Source organism: Plasmodium vivax, chromosome 7 (genome assembly GCF_000002415.2).
Source record: "Plasmodium vivax chromosome 7, whole genome shotgun sequence".
Classification (NCBI taxonomy): domain Eukaryota; phylum Apicomplexa; class Aconoidasida; order Haemosporida; family Plasmodiidae; genus Plasmodium; species Plasmodium vivax.
Genome location: NC_009912.1, coordinates 1140614 through 1163415, shown reverse-complemented (window position 1 = coordinate 1163415; position 22802 = coordinate 1140614). Strand labels below are relative to the sequence as shown.

The 22802-nt window shown below is 47.6% G+C and overlaps 4 protein-coding genes across 4 annotated transcripts; 2 read left to right on the top strand and 2 right to left on the bottom strand.

Annotated features, from left to right (window-relative positions):
• Positions 1-278: 278 nt before the first annotated feature.
• PVX_099980 (major blood-stage surface antigen Pv200) lies at positions 279-5674 on the bottom strand (the record flags this gene model as incomplete). Its single annotated transcript, XM_001614792.1, has 1 exon — positions 279-5674. One exon carries the CDS (start codon positions 5672-5674, stop codon positions 419-421), a length of 5256 nt encoding a protein of 1751 aa, XP_001614842.1. The 3' UTR covers positions 279-418.
• Positions 5675-8579: 2905 nt separating this feature from the next.
• PVX_099975 (hypothetical protein) lies at positions 8580-14150 on the bottom strand (the record flags this gene model as incomplete). Its single annotated transcript, XM_001614791.1, has 1 exon — positions 8580-14150. The coding sequence occupies one exon, from the start codon at positions 14148-14150 to the stop codon at positions 8580-8582; it is 5571 nt and encodes a 1856-aa protein (XP_001614841.1).
• Positions 14151-15715: 1565 nt separating this feature from the next.
• PVX_099970 (hypothetical protein, conserved) lies at positions 15716-18586 on the top strand (the record flags this gene model as incomplete). The annotated part of the gene is made up of 5 exons (XM_001614790.1): positions 15716-16201; positions 16386-17049; positions 17259-17422; positions 17643-18180; positions 18349-18586. The coding sequence occupies exons 1-5, from the start codon at positions 15910-15912 to the stop codon at positions 18584-18586; spliced, it is 1896 nt and encodes a 631-aa protein (XP_001614840.1). The 5' UTR covers positions 15716-15909.
• A 956-nt stretch (positions 18587-19542) lies between these two features.
• On the top strand, positions 19543-22728 carry PVX_099965 (hypothetical protein, conserved; the record flags this gene model as incomplete). Its single annotated transcript, XM_001614789.1, has 1 exon — positions 19543-22728. The coding sequence occupies one exon, from the start codon at positions 19543-19545 to the stop codon at positions 22726-22728; it is 3186 nt and encodes a 1061-aa protein (XP_001614839.1).
• Between the last annotated feature and the right edge of the window lie 74 nt (positions 22729-22802).

Genomic DNA, 22802 nt, shown 5'->3' with positions numbered 1-22802 from the left:
ATGCATACACGTTGGCAGGTTTAAGGCCTCTCACTCTCAACAGGGTGTGTAAACACGACACGTAATTAATCCCGATGCAGACTCGTGGGTGGATCTATCTAGTAAAGCTTATGTAAGGGCGTATGTTAAAAGATTTTTTTTTTTTTTTTTCTCACTTTTTGGGAACGTGCGCATATACACATACGTACATACATAATGCATATAATACGTACATATGTACATACATATATATGCCACCTGGGGGACGTCACAAAATGGGTTCTTTTTTTTTTTTTTTTGTCCATGATTAAAGAAAAAAATTGGGAACTGTGCAGCCAAAAGCCCAGTTCAGAACTCAAAATGCTAGGCAGGAAAAAAAAAAAAAAAAAAAATTGCACGTGGCGCCGCTGCACTTGCTGCACTTTTATTTGTGTTATTTTTAAAGCTCCATGCACAGGAGGAAAAGCAACATGAGCAACAAGAAGGACAAGCTTAGGAAGCTGGAGGAGCTACAGAAAACTCCCTCAAAGAGTGGCTCAGAACCTTCTTTAGTACATTTACAGACGATTTTATTGCTGTCCGTCATTTTACATTCAGCTTCAGGGGCACAACCACCATTGTTATCCTTACAAGTCACATTCGATGCTGGCACACACTTGCCGCCTTCTTCTTTAAAGGTTAACAAGCATCTCCATTCTTCCGTTCCGTCCAAGTACCTATAGCAGGCTGCATTATCAGGCACATTGGTGTCTATACATGTGTGCTCGGAGCTCATAGTTAATAACTGAGTTTGCACATTTAGCAGCTGGGATAATATTTCCTTGGACTCGTTTTCTTTAATCAATTTTGATTTCATCAATTTTTCCAGAAGACCAGAAGACTTCACTTCATTTTTTTTCTCCGATTTTTTGTACTCCTCCAACTTCTCATCCATCTTGTTGTAGTCCTGCAATTTCTTTACAGTGATCTCGGCTTCCTTTTTCTCCAGCTGGCAGTTGTTGATGACTTTTTTTAGGTTGTCTGTGTAGGTGTTCACCTTGCTCACGAGGGACTCGTACTCCTTTTGGAGGCTATTCAGGAACGGGAGGTACTTCTCCAGCTCGGCCTTTTTGGCAATAAATTCGTTCTTTTTACTATCTTGACTGTTAACATTTCCTAACTTTTTAAGTTCCTCATCTTGCTTTTTAATATCATCTTCGACTTTCTTAATCTCTGTTTTCACTCCATCCAAGTGCGTCTTGTAGAGCTCCCCCATCTTGTTGTAGTAGGTCACGCCATCATTCGCGGTGGCCAGATCCATGTCGATCGATGCACCGATGTACTTGTAGCTGCCTATAAGCTTCTTCTTCTTCTCCAAGTCGAGCAGCTTGTATGGGTCCTTAATGATGTACTCACCAGATGATGAATACTTAAATGGGTTCAAATCAGAGTTCAGAACTTCTAAGAAGTAGTTTCTCTTCTTCAGTCTAGAGTCTAACATATCCGTTATGTTAGTGTTAAATGCGTTTACGTGATTTTCCAATTGCTTCTTTATCGTTTTGTACATTCCGGCTAATGGCTTTAAGTAGACCACATCGTAATCGCTGATTCCTGCTGGCACGAGGATCTCAGGCGCCTCAGATTCTGCCTCTCCCGTTGTTACTTGGTCTTCCTCCCCGTCGTCATCGTTGTTGCCGAACAGAGGGAGTGCGATTACTTTGTCGTAGTCCTCGGCGTAGTCCTGCGCTTTTGCTGCTACGTTTTCTTCTGTTGATCCTGCTGCTGCTCCTGGTCCTGTTGCTGGTACTGATCCTGCTGGTGGTGGTGGTGTTAGTCCTGCTGCTGCTCCTGGTACTCCTGCTCCAGGTAATCCTCCTGGTACTGCTGATGGTACTGTTACTGGTAATGTTGCCGCTGTTGTGGATGCGCCTTCCTGAGTGGTCACCTTGGGGATCAATTCTTGGTAGGCTTGCAAAGCTTCCTTAACAGCTGCAATGTTCTTCGTGTGGTCGTTACCGGAGTATTTCTTGTTTTTGATAATTTCCTTCAGCTCTGTCAAGACGTGGTGCAGTCCACTGGACAGGTAGCTTATGTTCTCCTTTTCCAACTCGATGTTCTTTCCTAATCTTCCTTCCAATCTGCTGAGCACTCTAAACTTTTCTAAGTTGAGGTAGTTGTCCTCCTTCTGCATTGATTCTTCACTTAAGGTCTTCAGAGGGAAGGGCTCTCCTATATAATATTTGGCTCGTGCCTTATAGTACTTCAGCAAAATCTCGGTATTCTTAAGGGTATTTTCCACCTCCTTCTTTTCTGTTTCTCTCTTTTTGTTGAAAAAAGCGGTGTAATTTTTCAACACACTTGTTGGGTTATTCAACAGATTTTGTCTTCTCTCCAATTTGTTTTTCAAACTGGTGAGCTTTTTAATTTGATCCTTGCTGTTAGAGATTTTATTCTTCTTTTTGAGGAGCCTCTCCAATTTGAGCTTGTACTTTCCATAGTGGTCCAGAGATACTTGTAGCTTCTTCTTCAGTTCCTCAATTTCTGCACCTAGTGCTTTCCACTTTGTTTCATCCATTTTGGTGATTTCATCTTTTTGGGATTCAAGGAACTTCTGGAAATAGTCGTTGTACTTGTCAATTTGGGATAGGTGCTTCTCGTAAAACTTTTCCACTTGCGCAGTGTCGGCTTCGGGTTTCTCCTCGCTGTTACCTCCCACGCGTCGGTTTTCTTCTGCTTGGGGTGTAGGAGGTGTGCTTGTTACAACTGATGTTTGGGGACTTGGAGTAACTGTTGTTGTGGTTACTGGCGCAGTTGTCGTTACTGGAGTAGTACCCGCTTGACCGCTGGGTTTTGCCGCTGACTGAGCAGGAGCAGCCGCTTTGCTCTTGAGTGTTTCCAGGAAAGCCTTAATCTTCTTGTCCGTGTCCTTGTTCTTGTATATATTGTAAACCATTTCCTTCTGGTACAGCTCAATGTAAAGGTTCTGCAGTTCGTTGCTCATAGAGTCATATATGGAGTACATGGCTGGCAAGTTGTTCTGGACATTGAATAGGAGGTCCAATTCATCGCATTTAGTTTCGTTAATTTTGTTTTGCTCATCAGCGTTAAGTTTGTACTGATCGAGTAGCTCCTTTTTCATGGTGGAGTTGGTTACAAAAATGTGCTTGTGACATGCGTAAGCGGATTTTAAAAAATCAAGGAGCTTTTCGAGGTATTCCAGTTTGGACATGGTTGGTGCTGGAGCAACTGCGGCAGCAGGTGTCGATGGTGGGGCGGCTGGTGCTGGTTCTGGGGAGGCTTGAGTTGGTGCTGGGGCTTGGCTAATCGTTTGTGTTGAGGCTACCTGTCCGCCCGCTCCTGCAGGTGTTTGTTGAACTTGTGCTGCTTGTACTGAATTTGTTTGTGTTTCTGCTTCTCCACCTTGTGCTTGATGTCCTGTTGTTCCAGGCTGTACCGTTACTGCATTTACTACTTGATGTTGTGGTTGTACTACAGCTGTTTGCGCATTGACTGTATTGCCAGTTGTCCCTGTTTCACTTGCTCCTCTAAGCGATTGTCCCTTTGCCACTATATCTGCCGCTGCCACGGTCGGCTTGTTCTTCTCAGTGGCGATCATGCTCTCGATTTTGGGGATGAAGTCCTTCAACTTGTCAATTTCCCTTTTGAGGACCATCAAGTAGTAGGGCTCAGGTTTCTCGCTTGTCTTATACACCTTTGGAATGTACAGGTCGTCCTTCACCTTGGCATTCTTAAGAAGATTCTGGACATTCTTTAGAGCCTCAATTTTTTTGATTATCAATACCTTTTGTACTTGTAATTCCACAACCCCGGAGAAGTCGAATTTGTTTTCAATGGTGAGCTTGTTTTCGTTTTTTCGGATTTCCTGGGCTAGATCATAAATTTCGCTCTTTAATTTCCACTCCATGAAACTGAAGTGTTTAATTTCATCGTCGGCGATGTCTTTTCTTAAAACGTAGTCCTCCAAGTATGTTAGTTGTTTTTTCAGCTTGTTAATCAGATTGCTGTTCTGTTCGTAGGAGCAGCTTTCTAGTTTTTTCTTCTCCTCCATATATGCCTCTCTTTTTTTCTTAAAATCATCAAATTTGTTTTCAACAAGGGTGTTGTCCAGTCTTGCCTCATAAAAGTGATTAAATGCTGGTTTGAACTCATTAACCTTTGCCTCGTACACCTTATATTTTTCCTCGTATTCTTTTTTTAGGTTGGGCAATTTGTCTTCTTCTATCTTAATTTTATTCATAATTTTTTCCAGCAATTCTTTCCTCTTTGTTTCATTAATGAGGATTCCCTTCTTCGGTTGCTTTCCATCATCTGGATTTTGCAAATCACCAAATGTTTCATCAGATCCAATTTTTTCTATCAGTTCATAAATACTGTTTTCTGCTAAAGCGTAGCTTATTCCGTGTGGGTAGGTCTCTTTCAGGGTTGGAACTGTCTTTCCAGGGGTGCCTGCTGATTTGGTGCTTTCTGGGATGATTAGCGTGCCGGCCATCTTTGCCTTCTCCCTCAAATAGTACTCCAACTCCTCTGCGTCAGTAAACAGACCGTCCAGGTCGAAGTTCACAGTCTTGGCGATGGCTTCGATTTTCTTCTCGAGCTCGGCAATTTTGCTTTCGGCTTCTTTGTGTACATTTGTAAGATTTGTAGTGTTGGGATAATCACTAGGAAGCTTTTCCTTTTCTTTTGCGACCTGTTCGAGTAGCACCTTAATGTCTTTGTGCTCCTTCAGCACTTTCACGCGCTTTTCCAGGACTGCGATTAACTTTTGAGCTTCCTGCAGCTGGTTCGTGTAAAATATGGTGTTGTACACGGCTTGGTAGATGATTTTCTTCGCTTCGTAGTTTGCATTTGTTGAAGATGCATCAGCAGCTGCTGGAGGAGATTGTCCAGTGCCAGTCGAACCAGTGCCACTCGAACCAGTGCTACTCGAACCAGAGTTAGACGAACCAGTGCTACTCGAACCAGAGTTAGACGAACCAGAAATTTGAGTAGTTTCCGAACTGGCTGCCGCAATTGAACCATTAGCGGGTTGCGTGCCGGCTCCATTAGTCGTGGTGGTGGGATGGCCACTCCTTTTCTTGTTCTCCGCAATAATTAAATCACTTATATTTTTTATTGTTATCTTGTTTTTAGTGATGAAGGTCTCCAATTTTCCAATATCGTCCTTTATGTTGTCCAAGGGCTTCCTATAACCCAGCACAACTTTCTTCAGCATGTCCAGCTCTTTGTCAGAGATTTTTAGATGCTCCGGTATTTTGCAATAATCATGGGCACACATGTCGTGGAGCTTCGCCCTCAACAAATCATAGTGGAAGTTGATCACGTGCATCAGTTGATTGAATTCTTCGTAGCTCTCCACAAGGTATTTTATCCCATTGGGTTCCACGGCCAATTCTCTTATCAGGTGTAGCAAGTCGGTATGTCCAGGAATTTGTAGCTCCAAAAACTTGCTCAGGAAATTTCTTATTTTGGAAGTTAAAACGCTAACCTGATTGTTATTATTATTATTTGCACTAGCATTGGTTTCTACCTTAATATCATTTTCTCCTAACTTTTTTTTGTGGAAGAGCTCGTAGCCGTCCACCACGAGCGCCTCTAACTTGTCCAGCTTGGCTACAAGCTGCTTATAACTTTCTGTTTCACATTGACATTTGGTAACGAAAAAAATGAAAGAGAACAAAAAGAGTAGCGCCTTCATTTTCGAATTCGTCTAATTTAATAATCAAAGTGTGTGGGGTTTAAAGATGTACGAACACTGGGCCGGCCAAAAAAGGGCATTATTGTTGCATCTTAAAAGTGGGCAACGTATTTCCATATATTTGTGTGTAAGGGTGTGTGTGTATGATGATGGGTGTATGCTGGTGGGTGTATATGCCGGTGTGTGCGCGTGTATGCGGATACGTGCGCGTTGGTGTATGTATATATGTACACATGCAGGGGCTATTAAAACGAGGGTTGAATCATATGGGGGGGAAGGCGATTCACGTACGGGGTGTACGTCACATGTACGCCTTGCACACGGGTGTGCGTGTATACGTAAGGGGGCACATGCGTTCACGCATACGTATGGGTACACACGTTCATATGGGTACACACATACGTATGGGTACACACGTTCATATGGGTACACACGTACATATGGGTACACACATACATATGCGTTCACACATATGCCTTCACGTACGTGTGTGTGTGATTACACATACAATCTGTTTTCACTCAATTGTTCTATTAAAAAAAAAAAAAAAAAAAAATGTACATTTGTAACACTTGGAAAATGAAAAAAGGAAAACTTCTTTTACTTGTTCTAAAAAAAAAAAAAAGTAATCTTTAAAGTGTTCACTTGTTTAGCTTTTTTTTTTTTTTTTTCTTTTTGGTGATGAAATAAACATCATTTCAAAGTGTACACAATGAAATGAAAGAAAGAAAAAAAAAAAAGTGAAATGAAGCAGCGCGTGGCGAAACAAATTGAACAGTTGGCAGTTGAAAAGTAAACAGTTAACAGAAACGGGAAACACGAAACACGAAACATGAAACACGAAACAGTTAACAATTGACAGGAAACAATTGCGCAAAGCTAAACCGAGCGCGCGTTACACACTTGCGTTTCAAATTAAAAAAAAAATTACTGATCACAAAAAGACTCCAAATGGACGGAGAAAAATTGCCCTGAAAATTGACGTGTAACGGTACAACACAAAAAAAAATGTACGCACAAATTTCGCGAAAATTGTGTACACACATGAGCGTGTGTTCGTTTTGTATGCATCACTTGCACATGCACAGATGTTTGCTCGCTGGTTGGCGAGTGGTGGGCGATTGGTTGGCGATTGCTTGGCGACTGTTCCCGTTTGTTCCCGTTTGTTCCCGTTTGTTCGCTTTTTTAATGCACTTCTTCTCCCCCTTGAACCTTTTCATTTCATAGCCAGTTAAGGGAGGGGGAAATTACGCCACTTTGGTGTGCTTCGCCGTTCGCCCGTCCCATTGCGCCATCTGCCTTTTTTGTGCTATCTGCCTTTTTTGCGTCATTTTCCTTTTTTTGTGTCATTTTCCCTTTTTGCGTCATTCTCCTTTTTTGCTGATTATTCCCCATTTTTCTCACCTTGCCTGCCCCCCCCTCGCTCTCCTCCTCCTCTTCTTTTTTTTTTCAGCCCATTAGTGCACTCGCAGTCGAAGGGGAGATTACACCATGGCCGCCAGCGGGCGGCCGCACGTCCCCAAATTATCCGAAACTGCTTCCCCGCGAGCGTCGGGCGCTCCCCCACTCTGCAGACGCACAACTATCCAGCTACCCAACTATGCAACTATTGCAACTGCCCGCCGACGATTTCAAAGCGTCCTTCTGCATCTTTCACACTTTTCCAAGGGCACACTTGCACTTTTTTTTTTTTTTTTTTTTCCCTCCCACGTGGTGTGTCCCCAACGATGCAGCAACGTTTAAGGGGGACATGCAAAGCTATAACGAACAATTTTATAAAAAAAAAAAAAAAGTGGAAAACGCGGAGAAGTGTTCCTTTCCATTTCGCTTATGCCGTTAAATAAATTTGTACCACTCCTGTACACACACATGCAGGTGTGCAGGTGTGCAGGTGTGCAGGTGTGCAGGTGTGCAGGTGTGCAGGCGTGCGCGTAAGTTTTCCGTGTATACATTTTGTGCGTGACAAAAAAAAAGGAGTAAAGGGGGGGGAAGAGATAAATGGAATGGAAATGTACTCAGGTGAAATTTCCAGAATTGTGGAGTGTTCACATGCACAGGTGGGAAAGTAAAAAAAAAAAAAAAAACACTTAACGCGGAATGGAGGGACTACATATTACGAAGGGGTGGAGATTCAGGATGCCTCAGCTGTTCTGCATGTTCTCCCCCCATGTTGCTGCTTTTACCCCTTTATGCTGTACATACACAGGAGGAAAAAAAAAAAAATTTTTTTTTTTAACTTCGCCAAATGGAGGTAACAATTTAGCTACCTCTTACCCAGTGCGGTGTTGCTTCCTCCCTCCCCCTGTTCCTCCACTTGGGGCAATTTCTCACTTTTCCAAATTTTCCACGTTTTCCACGCTTTCCACGTTTTCCAAATAAATGCACATTTTTCGAACAGCGCGAAGGGCGATTACCCCCGAACGAAGCCGCCGCCGGGAATGCGAAAAAGTAGTCGCTTTCGTTCCCACGTGTTTGTGGAGGGGTCACTTTTTGCGCAAAAGTGTGCACGCGGGGTGTAACTTTTTTTGCCGTTAAAAGGGGAGCAAGCAAAATGGGGGTAACCAAATTGCCGCTAAAAAATGCGCAAAGGTGAAAAAAAAAACACCGCCACACGACGGGCCACACATCAAACGGAACAAACGGAACAATCGCGACAAACGCGATAAACCACGCTGTTGCGCAACTCTGGAAAGGAGAAAAAAAATTTGGCGAATAGGGCAGGGATGGAGAGAGTTCCCACGGGAAGCGTGCCTAAGGGGGGGGCATTGTAGATGATGCCGTGCCCCCTCCGCCACTTTGCAGGCGCCAGGGAAGCAAAGCGAAGTGGCTGCCCCTAACTTAGCAGGGCTATACCCTCACGTGCATATATTCACACGTACACACAAACGTATAGTACTCACGACCTCTACGCAGTGACGAACGCCAGGATGGCGAACAAAAGGAGCACCTGCGAAAGTGTAGAGGCGAAAGAAAAGCTGCACACGACCCCCTCGTGCATGGGTTTCGTGCCCTTGGGGCAAATGCAATTTACGCGATTTTTTTTCAACTCGCACGTTGCCTTCAAATCGCACCCCCCGTTTTTCACCGCGCAAGAATTCTGTTCGTTTAAAATGCACTTCTCCCCCACCATGCTGTAGTTAAGGAGGCACAGGCACTCTTCATTAATCGTTTGAATGAAGCAGAAGGAGTTGAGTGGGCACTTCCTATTTCTGCAGTTCTTTTCCACACGGTCCGCTGCGGCCTTCAGGCTATCTTCTTCCCAGTCCTCCTCATCCCAGTCGGCGTAAAGGTCCCTATCGCTGTCACCTTCTTGGTCATCTCCTGGGTCATCACCTCCATCGTCATGCCTTTCCTTGGCGCGCTTCTCACCCCCCCCCTTGGGCGCGTTCAATTTCCTCCAGATCTCCTGGTACATCGTCAGGGGCCTCCCCCCCGCGTTCTTCGCGTCTTCCCCTCGATCGGGCACCTCAACCCCCCCTTCGTTATATGCCAACAGGGCATCCGCAAACTGCATCGCGTCCGTATCCACCTCACTGTCATACTCCACAAAGTTGTAAAACAGTGCCAAGTTATCGTTGCTGACTTGCGGTTCGTTTTCAAAGGAGTACCTGATGTTCTTCAAGACATTTTTATACATGCCGATTTTCTTCTTAAAATTTTTCCCCAATATTTTCACCTTATCGTAGTTTATCATATTTTCATGAGAGAAGTTTGCACATAACGTTTCAACATGAATGGACGCCACCTCCTTGTCTGCATAGAGAATCCGTTTTATGTCCAACAGGGTAGGCACCTTCTCTTCCACTTGTTGTAGAACCTCTTTCCTCTCCTCCAGTTTTTTCCCCATGATGTGGGTGATAAACAGTAGGTCTTCATTTACACTGTCTATAAGTTGTCTGTAAATTTTGTAGGTCTTTACATTTTCCACTTTATCTGTGAAGAAATAAATATTCTCCTCTTTTTTTTCCCTATAAAAATATTTGGTGCTGAGGTGGAAGGTCCTTTTCTTTTTGTGCAAATTCGCATTAACAGTGTTGATTGTGTGTAGGGTGTCTTTTACTTTCTTAAGATGAGTGAGCAGCCGGTTGGTATTATTTTCGCATCTTACGAAATCGGTCACCAAATCGGTGATGCTGATGTATATGTATTTGAGCATCTCCTCGTTTTGTCTCTCCCCTTCTCTGGGGCAACACACTTGAGGGAAAAACTGCAGATGGATGGTCATCTCCTTTATGTACGCATCACAGCATCTGTTTTGCTTCTGGAAGTACTTCATAATTTGCTCGTGGTAGGTGGTGTACATGTTGAGGTCCTCCACTTGGTGTTTTCTCAGAAGGGCGTACTTCCTTAGCCCGTAGTAGTCCACGCCGGGTTCTTCTTCCTCTTCTGCGTCTACCTTTTCGCCTTCCCTTTCGTTTTGCTTCTTCACCTTGGTCAGGTTCCTTTCGCTTTCTCGGAACAGCTCCACGGTGTCTTCATAGATTTCCATCAACGAGTTGTACTTCTCCCGTGCGGCATTGGAAACCTCCCGTTGGTACTCCCTTTGCAGATCGCTCCCTTCACCAGGTGGACGCCTCATCTGTGCCATTTTACCCCTCACGTGGGAAATATTTTCTTCGTACAGTTTGGCCCTCCCGCGTAGGACAGAAATTTCCCTCTCTATTTTTCTCACCTTTTCGCGGTTCCAGTTTTTCTTCTCCTGGGAACGGTACAGCCAATTTAGAATCATGTTGTACTGCTCCATGGATTCTCTTTCGAAGAGGATTTCCCTTTGGCTAGCTGCACTTTTGGAGAGTATGGGTCCGATCAGTGGCTCCTCCACATCCTCCGCTTCGCTAGGGTAAACGACAGACTCCCCGATGAAGAAATATGCCAGTTTTTCCTCGCTGCAGTAGATGTCCTCCTTCGTGTTCTCCCTCTTCTGCTCCGTCTGCCCCTCCTCAGGGGAGTTCCTCTTCTTCTGCTGCTGCTGCTCCTGCTGCTCCTGCTCCTGCTGCTGCTCCTCCTCCCCCCATCGCGCGCCCTGAAAAAAAAGGCCATACAACTCATAGTCCGACATGACGTTTTGCCTTTCTACCACCGGGGCGAAGAATGCCATTCCGTTAGGGATATATTCCACGTGTTGCACTTCAAAGGATGTCATCTTTTGTTTGTCTCCGTTTAGCAATTCGCAGGTGCCTAGGTGGTGCATCCTGTGACTTGAGGTACTGTTATTCGGAGGGGAATAATTGCTCCCCCTTTTCGTGTTCCACCATTTGGTAGGCGTCTTCTTATGTGAAGCATTTCCATCGATTTGCTTCATCTCCGAGCAGGAAATGGCCAACCCCGCTTGCAGCTGCTCTCCTTTTGGCACATAGCGGATGTGTGGAATGAAGTCAAAGTTCCTTTTTCTTTTCCCGTATTGAAATGATCCCACGAGAGTCTTACTGGAAGTTTCATCCTCCTGTACCCTCCCCTTCTTCCTACAGAAGCGGCTCACCATGGTGCCCTTCAACTTATTGTAAGGAGCCATCCCGAAATTCAAAATGAGTTGAAGAAAAACGGTCTCCAGGAGGGTTATGTTGGTGCCCTTGGATCTGGAGTACAATTTGAACGCTTGGCTTTGCTGCGTTTTGTATAGCATGTATTTGTAGGCCTCGGAGAGCGAGTTCGTGATGATCGCGTTGGTTAGCAGGTGGGATGGAAATTTCAGGGGGGGAGAAGTGGCGTAGGGATACGGGGAGGAAACGTAAGAGTACGCGGAAGAAACGTAAGAGTATGCGGAAGTGGCGCAGGAGCTAACGGAAGACACAGTCGCCTCGCTCAGCACGTCGAATTCATCTCCCATCCCGTGTAGGTTGTAAAAAATGGACTTCCTTATCACATCCTTGGAGTAGACGGGAATCTCCATAGAACAGGAGTGCCCCTCATAACAGCCAGAGGAGCTGCGCTCCTCCCAGCTCTCGAATTGTTTCAAAATGTGCCCAGAAATTTCATCACTGTTGAATATGCTGGAGAAGTAGGAGTGCATTTGTCTAAAGGCGTTTTCTACCTGCTCATCGTGTGTGTTGCTCTCCCCGTTTGGGGATGTCCTTCCGGATTGGAAAAAATCTGCTGCGTGGATGAGTGGCCTTTTGGTGAAGTTTCTGGCCAGCTCGTACACCACGCGCAGGTTATGTGCGCCCCAAGGGGGGTCATCCTCACCAAAGTTTGCATCCCCATTGGCGGCGTTGCTCCCCCCAATGTAGTCGCTACTACCTACTGCGGGGCCAAGGTCCCCCCCAAGGTGCTCACTCATATAGGCGGAATTGAGGCCGAACATGTAAATCACGTACTTGAGGAGGAGGTGAGGAAGGTCCCCCTGCTTCATCACGCCGTCCAAATTTTCAAGCGTCAAATCGTGGCAGAAGTTTTTGTTCACCCCAATTTTGTAACTACTCTGCAGATGTCCCAGGTGGGTCTCATAGAGGAGAAGCAAAAAACGGTTGCTAAGGAGAAAGGCAGATGGAGTGACTCTACCCAAAAAAGCTAGCTTCATTTTCAGAGTAAGTACAATCCTTTTTGCAACAAATATTTTTCCAAAATGAAGAATGCTTCGGTAGAATCCCACCATTTGATCTTTCCTCAACTTGAGATTAAACAAAATGGGATGCATCTCCACTTTGCCTATATTTACAATGTGCCTTATTTTTACCTTCTTATTTTTCAATTTTTTGTACCTACTTAGAAGCTTCACCACATTTTGCAGTCTTCTTAGGTACTCATCCTCCCGTTCGATTAGCTCACCATTCAGCTTGTCTTTCTTCCCTTTATCTTCTTCGCTTAAAAAGGAGTGGCTGCTTCTTTCCCACGTGGATGCCCACAATTCTGGGAATTCCCTCCCCTGAACGTTCTTTCCCCCTCCTGAGACTGACTCTCCCTTTTTAAGGGTGCCCATCGAGGTGCTCCTCCGTATGCCCTTCTCCACACACTGCTCGTATCTATTCTTCACATTTTTGTACTTCAAAAAGGAGCCATTTAGGGCGTCCATTTTTTGAGCAATTCTCTCGGCTATGTAGGCCCTGTTGTCTTTGGAGTTTTCTCTAATATAATCCAGCGAGAAAAGGTCCCGCACGTTTAGGTGGTAGTCCTTCAGGTGCTCATACGCGAAGGAGTACATGCTGATGTACTCGTCGAGCAGTTGAAAGGTGCGCTTGATGGGCGGGCCCCTGCTTAGCGGTCCCTTTGCCGCTGTTAGCGGTTCGCTTGGCGCGGTGGCCGGCTCCCTCGAAAGCGCCCCCAGCGCCGCCTCCACGCCGCGCCGAACCTGCAGCATCCTCTCGATGATGAAAAAAAAATACCTCTCGAAGAAGTTCCTCCTTCGGTACATTTTTTTCTTCTCCCTTTGTACTAACGCGTCCAGATCCTTGTGCAGGTAATTTTTTGATAACTGCTCAAACCGCTCAATTTCCGCCATCGATATTTTGTCGTAGCTTTTGTCCTTCAGTTCTTCCTCCATATCTCTGCAGTAGTTTTCCCCCTCCTGCTGCTCTTCCACCTGTATCATTTGTTTTTTCATTTCCACCACGGAGCTGTGAATGTAGCTTTGCAGCGACGTCTCAAAATTGTGCAGCATGGTTTTTACGCTTTGGGCAAACTGCCGAGTGCATTGTTCTCCGGAAATGCTTTTGTAGTCGTCGCTGCAGGTTGGCGGTCTGCCCCTCGGCCCGTTTTGTGACTCATCCGTTGAACCGTCTCGCGGCTTTCCCTTTGGCCCGTCTTTCGGCTCACCCGCTATCACCCCGCCGTAGTTGGCGTAGACACCCGAATAGACCCCCTCCTTGATGTCCAAGGCAGGATTAGAGAGGACGCTGGCCATGCCCCTTCCGCTTCCCAAAAACCGCTGGAAATATTTGGCATACTCTCGATAATACAGCTTTGTCGCTACGTAGCTGTGGGTGTATCTAACGATTTCAATTTGCTTACGCAGGGAGTTCTTCCGGTTGATGTAGGAGCAACTTGTGGCTGCCTTCCTCTGAATGAACTCCTTTTTGTAGTAGCTGATCATTTCCCCAAGGAGGGCCTTCAGGTCCCTCTCTGTTTTTACACCTCGTAGGTGCTGCTCATCGGTGAAGCGCTTTCCGCTTGGGTTGTCCTCCTGTTTTTTTGCCCCTTGTTTGGCCTTCTCTCCATCCCCCCCAAACAGGTACAGCTCCTTCGTAAAGGTTAATCCCAGCGAAGAAAACAAGTGACGAATTGAAAAGTACAATTTTTGCAACGTCTGCCTCTCCTTCTTCATTTCTTCCACAATTTGGGCCATCCGCTCGTCGTTCCTTTTACCCAATCGAATCCTTTCCGCTTCCTCGGCCAGGGCAATCAGGGAGAGGGCACACTCCCTGGTAGTCACGTGTACATTGTGCAGGTTCTTCCAGTTGAACGCTTGGCACAAGTGCAGCAGGAGCGGTAGCAGCAGTGGCAGCACCGGTAGCGGCAGGGGCAGGACAAAAGCCAGCCTCATCTTTGTGCCCACAAAGAGGAAGAAAGGTAAGCAGCGCCGTGCAGGTGCTCATGCCGGCACGCACACAACACACACGCGTATGAATATGCATATTCATATGCATATGCGCAACACGCGTGAGTGTAACGATCTTTTCCAGACGGACGAGCAGAGTTGCGCGCCTCGCCTCTCTTTCGTCAGTTTGCTTGAGCGGCGTAACAGACTCTCGCAAGGGTCAATGTGTTACTGAGTGATGGTAAGCAAAAGCATGTGTTCACTTACGCGGTGTTTATTAACTCATCTGCTTGCTTACACATCTGCCTACTTACTCATCTGCTTACTTCCGCGTGTGTATGGGCTAACGGAGTGTAACCCATTTTTAAGGCCCCGCGAATGGGCCAACTGCCAAAGGAGTCCCCCCTCCCCCTTATGCATGCTCGCCAGAGGAGCAACGAACCAGCAGGGCGCCCGCTGCATGTACGGCGCGAGCGCAGCCCCTGGGGTTGCCATCTCCAGCCAAACCATTGCGCAGCAGGGACTTCATAAAAGAGAAAAAACGAAAAGGAAGTCCCCACATGTCAACTCTCTCATCATTTCAACAAAACATTGTCGTGTCTTTTTTTTCGTTTAGTAGAACATAGGATGCGTCTGCAGTTTTTCTTTTTTCTGCATGCGAATTTGGCTTTATGCATGCGCGCTGGGGGGCAAAAAAAAAAAGCAAAAAAAAAAAGCAAAAAAATAAGCAAAAAATTAGTAAAACATAAACGTAAAGATGAAGGCAACCACAACGGTAACGACGTAGATGAAGCTCGGCTGAATTCCCCTCAACTTTATTTTCCCCATTTTGGGCCTCTTCACAAAGTGGGTCTTCAAATCGGCGACTGCCTCCCCACAGGTGCGCACGTACCCCCCGAACCAATTCGCATGGGCGCCATTTGGACAAAGTCTCCTCCACCATCGGAGCATCTTTCCTTTTATGGCCCGCGCCTCCCCTTTTTGCTACCCCCTGTTGGTACGCCTATGCGCTGCCATCCTACGCGGGAGGTGTTCATTTGGCGGGACCTCCAAAATGGCTAAGCGGCGGAACCGAAAACGTAGACCAGGGATCTTTTCCCCCGAGGTTGTCCTCCTTCCGTCTTTCTATCGACATGCACGTAGTTGGGGAAATAATATGCCTCACTCGGATACCCCTGGGTGAAGAGGGGCAACTCGCGGCAGGAAGAGCGGCGCCCGCGAAATTACCCCCTCAGTACTGCCGAGCCAAAGAGAAGCCACAACTTGGGCTGATGCCTATGTAGACGCGGAAAAATGAGGGGCGCGCTTCAAATTGGTAAACTTCTTCACATTAGGCACTCTCGAGGGATTGTTTTTTTTTCACTCCAGCACTCTTCCCCATCGTCCTCCTCTCTCCTTTCAATCCGCGTTGTCTCGGCACACCTTTATGTGGAACTTCCCGCACTCGCGCGTACTTTTTTTTTTTTTCTCTACGGCGTAATTCCATTTGGAGAAAAAAAAAAAAAAACTATACGCAAATGCGGGGAAAAAAAAGGGCGAATTGCCCAACTGTTCATCCGTCCATTTTTTTTCAAAATCCACCCTCTGATGGGGATAATTAAAAAAAAGAGAAAACCCACCTCGCTGCATCTCTACAAATGTGTAGAAAAGAAAACCCATCTCAATGCATCTCTACTAATCTGTAGAAGTGATAGCCCACCCCGCTGCACCTCCCCTCACCTGCCAAAGAGCCAACCCAACTTGTGGCTCACTCCGTGCAAGCGAAATGGGAGGAGACGAACAGGGCAACGCGGTGGGAGAGACAAACACGAATGACCCCCATGAGGGTGAAAAGAGGCAACATGAGGAGGACGCCCTTTTCGACGATATAATCCCGCAGAGGGATTATAGGCGGATAGGCACCAACGTAATAAATGAGAAAATGCTAATCGAAGAAATAAGCAAGAGGGGGGGGACCCCTGGGGGGAGGAACCTCACTGAGGAGTTTAACCACGCCAAGGTGTTGTCCCTCGAGAACAGGAAGATTCTCCTCATCCAGAACATCGACCTGTTTAGGAGTACGTGCGGAGCGTTGCCGAGGCGGATTCGGAGGCGCCCCGCGGGTGGTTTCCACTTAGCGAGCGCTTCGGCGTCGATTCTCTCTCCCCCAATACATACGTGCATACACACATGCATGCCCCCCACAAATACGTACGTACACACATGCATACCCCACACACATACGTGTGTATACCTGCGCAGGCCTGGAGGAGCTGCGCCTGGACAACAACCTCATCGAGGAAATCGAAAACCTGGAGGGGCTCTCCAGCCTGAAAATCCTAAGCCTGCCCAACAACAAAATAAGAGAAATAAAAAACCTCAGCCAGCTGGCGAACCTGTCAGAACTAAACCTCCACAATAACCTAATCGAACAGATAGAAAACCTAGACAGCAACGTAGAACTAAAAATCCTAATTCTAAGCAAAAATAAAATAAAACGCATGCAGAGTGTAATTTATTTGAGAGTTTTAAAAAAATTAAAATTTCTCAACTTGATGGATAACCCAATATGCCTTCAGGAGAACCTCATTACCCAAGTGGGTTCTACTCTGCCTACCCTGAAATGCTTTAATAACGTGCTCTTGACGCAGGAGAGTAGATGCAGACGAGGGGTTCCTTCTCATTTGCCGAAGGGGGACCAAGGTGGGGATCCCCCTGTGGAAAGGCCCCCCCAGGAGGGAAAGTCCAACCACTGCGACAATTACGAAAAGAAAATCGGCGAAGCGTACTTGACCAACATCACCACGCTGGATCAGACCCTCTTCGACCGAAAAAAGGAGCCTTCTGTTTTCCTCAAAATTGGTTACTACTCCACGGTTAAGGAGGCCTTCCTGCGCGACGTCCGCCTGATGAGTTCGACCCTCATGTAAGTGGAAGCGCCGTATACCACCACACCGCTGCCTTATCGCTTCCTTACCGCTTCCTTACCGCTTCCTTACCGCTCCCTTACCGCTTCCTTACCGCTTCCTTATCGCTCCCTTACCGCTCCCTTACCGCTGCCTCACCGCTGCCTCACCGCTGCCTCACCGCTGCCTCACCGCTGCCTCACCGCTTCCTCACCACCCCCCACCGTAGAGACCAAATCCTCCAGCTGAACGAAGAGCGCAGCAAGTGCGCGCGCACCTTCGAAAGCGACGTGGAGAGCTTCACCTCCAAGTACATGGAGAACAACATTGCGGCGTTCAACCAGCTGCGGAAGAGGTCCAAGCGGGTGGTGCGCGCCCTGCTCGCCTTCCTGGGTTGTGAAAGGGGTGCGCTAATCATATGCGCCGAGCGTATGCGCCGAGCATGTGCGCCAAGCGTGTGCACCAAACATATGCACCAAGCATATGCACCAAGCATATGCACCAAGCATATTTGCACCAGTGAGGGTGTACATATGAGTGATGGCGTGTGCGTACTACAAACGCACACAAGCTGACCCCCCTCCGAGCGACGCCCCCGCTTCCCCCACTGCAGACCTCCCCCCCGTGGAGCTCAGGAAATGCCCAGACACGTACAAGAGAAGGACCCAGCCAAGTGACCACAAAATGATTAACGAGATGATTACGAGAAAGGTTCGAAACGTCTGCGCGGATTTTCGTTTCAAGCGGGACAATGAGGGGGATCACTCGGAAGAGGACCATCCGGAAGAGAACCACCTCCAAGCGGATCACCCCGAAGAGGACCCCCCCGAGGGGAAGGAGCCAAACGAAAGCAACACCCTCCTCCTTGAGGGAAAAAAATACAACACTATAAAAAAGTTCATACAAAAAAACATGGAGGAGAATTTCCTCTTCAGGGAAAAGCTAATAAACGACGAGCTAGCCAATATGGTTTCGATTAATAATTTTCTCGAATGCTTCAAAAGGGAGGTCTCTAAAATGACGAAGCTTATAAATGAGCATATTTCGGATTACTTCCGTAAGTTGGAGGAACTGGAGGAAAATTTCAACTCCAGAATTATTACCTTTTTCGCCGAGGTGAAGAACAACGAGCATCCCTCCGTCAGCCTCAGGTAGGCGCGGCGCCTGGCGGGGAAGGCTCGCAGGGTGGACACCCCATCGGGTGCCGTGGCGGTTACCAGCGCGATTGTCGAGGCGGTTGCTCGCGCGATGCCGAGGCGAACACCCCTATGGTTGCCCACACCTGCGGCGCGTCTTCCCCTTCGTGCCCGCCCCCGCAGCGAAGACGAAATCAACGAGTACTACACATACAAAGGCAACCGCTCAAACATCCTGAACAACCTGGAGGACTTCATCTCCAGCAGCTACAACAAAGCAGGCACCTGCCTCATCGAAGAAAAAAAGAAACACTTATTTCTCAAGTCCAGGGACCGCATTTCGGAAATTGAGAAAATCGTCGACACGTCTAACGATTTGCTTTATTCCTACCTTAGTCTTTTGCGCGTCCGTGCCCAGTGATGGTCCAGCGGTGGATTGGTGGATTGGTATAGGGGTGGTGGGGGGGAGGACCCACCCCTTGTGCGCCGCCTCCTGCTTCGTCTACATGTGTACCTATTACATAACTGTGTGCATATGCGCCCTTGTTTGCTTGTGACTCTTCCCCGTGGTTGCTCACTACTCACCTCTGCAGTGGCACATGCGGGGGGGTCCATTTGTTTCATGCCTCTTAACTTGGGACCCGTCCCCGGCACTTCCATAACGATCCACTTCGCTCCCACTGGATCCTTCTTTTTGAATTTCTCTTCGAGCGTTACTCCACCCACGATGTTGTTCCCAAAGGGGGGAAACCGATTTCCAGAAAAGAGGGGCCGAACAATTGGCACCACACGTATAAAACAGGAGAGCCGCGGTACGCTGCGGTGCGCAGCGCTGGTGATGGGTGGCGGCCCACACGGGGAATGGAGAATGCCCCCAAGGAAACGGGTTCACGTGGGAGAAAAAAAAAAAAAAAAAAAAAAAAAAAAGCACAACATAAGGCAATGCAATGGAATACAATACAATATAAGGCAGCACAACGCGATGCAGAGAGGCCAGCCACAACGCGGCAAAGCCAAAGGAGTACCTCCACGTGCAGCGCGCCGCACCCGCCCCTAAAGATCTGACAGCCGATCCAGCGAGGAGCAGCCCCGCGCATCCCTCCCCCGTGTGACATGACTATTTTTCCCCTTAAAAGGTCCGCGTTAGCTTTATTCCTCACACTGATAGGTAACTCGTTTTCTGCAAAGAAGTGGACCACACGCACGAACTGTTCGAAGCGCATCTCGCCATTGCACGCCCACCATGAGAGTGAATTAGCTGCTCGCAAGGGGGGGCCCTCGTTTCTCTGGAGCAGTGGGGGGTCATCGGAGCGTTGGAAGGGCCGTCGAAAGGGCCAGCGGAGGCGCGGCGGCAAGTTAAACCGCGCAAGAGGGGGTATGCCCCTGGACGGCCGGCTTGAAGCGCAAACTGGTGCGAATGGAGACAAGCATGGCGGTGAGCATAGCGGTGAGGAGGCCGGTGAGCCGATCGATCCACCCCTAGACGGACAGACCGACCCACACCTCGATGACGCGCGCCCCCCGCGCGCCTTCACCATCAGGGACGCCGGGACGCTGGTCGGGGGGCACGTGACCGTCACGAATGGGGCCTTCAAACAGTGCAGGGGGGTCATCCTCGACGTTAAGAAGACGGACAAGGAGGAGTACGAGCTGCTGGTGGTGATCAACAGAGACGAGTCGGCCAAGTACCCCAAGAACATCCTAAACAGGTTTGGGAAGAGCTACTGGTTCAATGTGAAGGACGTCCAAGTGGAGAGGGTGAAGGATTTGCTCTTCCACAGGTATGAAAACTTTTACGATGAGAAGGGGCGGCCCGCGGAGGGGGGCCTGCAAGAGGTTAAGGAGCGCTTCGGGGAGTTGAGCGGCGAAGAGGAAAGTGCAGTGGAAGGGAAGGGGGAAAATGCAGTGGAAGGGATGAAGCAAAATGCAGTGGAAGGGAAGGAGGAAAATGCAGTGGAAGAGAAGGAGGTAGGCCATTTGAGCAGCGAAGATGTAAGCGTGGCCAATGGAGAGGCAAACGCGGCAAATGGCGAGGCGCCCCTGCGGCCAGACCTGATCACCCTGCAGGAGAGCCTCCTCGAGGGAAAAAGGCGGCCGCGGAAAAGCGCCTTCTGCCACACAGTGGTGAAGCAAATAGAAAAAAATTACATGTACGAAGATCTGCTAAACCTGTACAGGGAAAAGAGACACCTGGCAAACATAGTGGTGTGCTTCTACATCCTGAAGCAGCTGGTGAAAATCTGCAGCTTTGAAAAGGAAAGCGAAAGTGGGTTAAGTGCTTTCCAGAAAAACGTCATTCACAGCACCACCTTCGAAACTATCTTAACAGACGTTTTAACGTTTCTGGAGAAGAAGGATATATACAGAGTGGTAGACAAAACATGGCTCCTATGGATCTTAGTGAAGCTGAACATACACAAGGAGCAGACTTATAGGAGCACCTTCGAAGCAATTTTAAATCACCTTTTGAAGTATCTCACGTATGAAACTTTAAAAAAAATGAACACCAAAAGTTTGTGTGCAATTTTGTGGAGCCTAGCCAAATGTTCCCATAGCAACATACAGGTTTGCAAAACGGTATACAAAAAGGCTATCTACTTTTTGGAGAAATACACCCAGGTGATGTCTTGCCAGGACATTTCAAATGTGTATTACTCCCTTGGGTTGGTAAACTACCCAAATGGGGACTCCTTTTTTAATTTAATTGACCAAGAAATTAACAAAAAAATTAGCAAATTTTCTGTGCAAAATCTTATGAATATTCTCTACGGAATGACAAAACTGAAGAGAAACAACTCCACCTTTGCAGTCGTAAAGGATAAGCTGCTCTTCCATTCCTCCAATATGAACCTTCGAAATATGAGTTTGTTCCTTTGGTGTTTGAACAGAAATGAGTACTATCACGTCGATGTTAACTTTAAAGGGAAGTCCTTTCACCATTTAAATGTAAAGCAAGCCATGCAATTGTTAATGTTTTTTAATTACAACAGAGACAAGTATGTGCATTACCTGAAGTACGTTTTGAGTTTTCTCTTCAAATGGATCTCCCAGCTGACCAACCAAGAAATTTCATTCCTCTTCTATTCACTGTCCAAGCTAAACTTACTCAAAGGTAGCTGCTTTGTAAAGATTCGTAAGCACATCACCCAGAGGGACCACACCACCTTCAACGTCATAGACCTCAACATGATTCTCCTCTCCATGAACAACAGCAACCTGTACGACCGAGTTTTGTTCCACTATTTGTTTCGCGCGCTCAGGGGGGTTCTCTCGCGTGCACTGCGGAGGGGAGCCGAGGTAGAAGCAACCGCCAGGGAAGAAGCTACCACCACCGAAGAAGTAACCACCGCCGCCAACGAAGCAACCACCACCGCCAACGAAGCAACCACCACCGCCAACGAAGCAACCACCACCGCCAACGAAGCAACCACCACCGCCAACGAAGCAACCGGCGGAATGGCCCCCCCCAGTGGGCGCCCCCCCCTAGACTGCACCAACCTCAACTACGTGATGAAGAACCTGTCCGAAATGAAAATTTTCGACCAAAGCATCATGCTCAAGTACGCCCTTTTCTTCTCCAGCAACCTTGCCCGCATCAGCGCCGACCAGATTTGCGACTACCTCTTCTACACCTTATCGCTCAGCAACCCCGGGGGGAGCAACCAGGTGGGGGGGAAACTCCAAATGGTAGGCTCGTCTAAGAGGGAACCGCCCACACCCACTTCTCACGACCAGATGGTAGACTCGTCTAAGTGCAAACTGCCCGCACCCACTTCTCACAACCAAATGGTAGACTCGTCTAAGTGCAAATTGCCCGCACCCACTTCGCCTGACCAACGGATCGCCCACCTAGTGACCTCCAACGAAGAACTCTCCTTGAAGGAAGCCAATTTCGGAAAAGTCTACAGACACTATTTAACCAGAGTGACTCAATTCGTGAAGGACAAACTGCCCCATTTCGACGCGCACAGCTTTCTCGCCCATTTGGAGGAACAGCAGAATGGAAAAAGGGCACCAAACGCAGTGGGGGAAAAACAGGAGAAAGACAAAATCGACACCTTCGTGTTCAACTACCAAACGGAGAAGAAACACGAGCATGTACAAAAACTGAATGAGCTCATTTTGGAGCAAACCACCAGCCATGCTGCGAAGGCAACTTTGTTGGGGGACTTAGTTTCGGACAAGGAGTTTTCCTCGTTTGTCAACGAGCGGGAGGACAGCCATCATCATGATGGTGATAATGTAGCAAAGAAGAAAAAAAAAAAAGCTTTTCCATGCACATCCATCAATTCGCTCATTCACTTGTTCTACGCCCTTGCGTCCTTGAACGAACTTGACGAGGACCGCGTGGACCACTACATGGACAACTTGTACACCGTCGTGGAGAGAAAAAAAAGCGAAATAACGGCCTACCAGTGGCTGCTCATCAAGGACATCTTCAAGATGGTGCGGGTGAAGAGGAGCGCCGATTGGCAGCTTCTCCTCGAAAATGTAAACACCTACGTTAGGGGTGCCGAGCAGGAGGGAAGCGCGCGCTTCGAGACCATCAACGTTGAGATATAGCAGCGGGGGGGCTACAAATTGGAAGAGCCTATATGCTCACCTTTAATTGCGTAAAAAAAAAAAAAAACAATTGC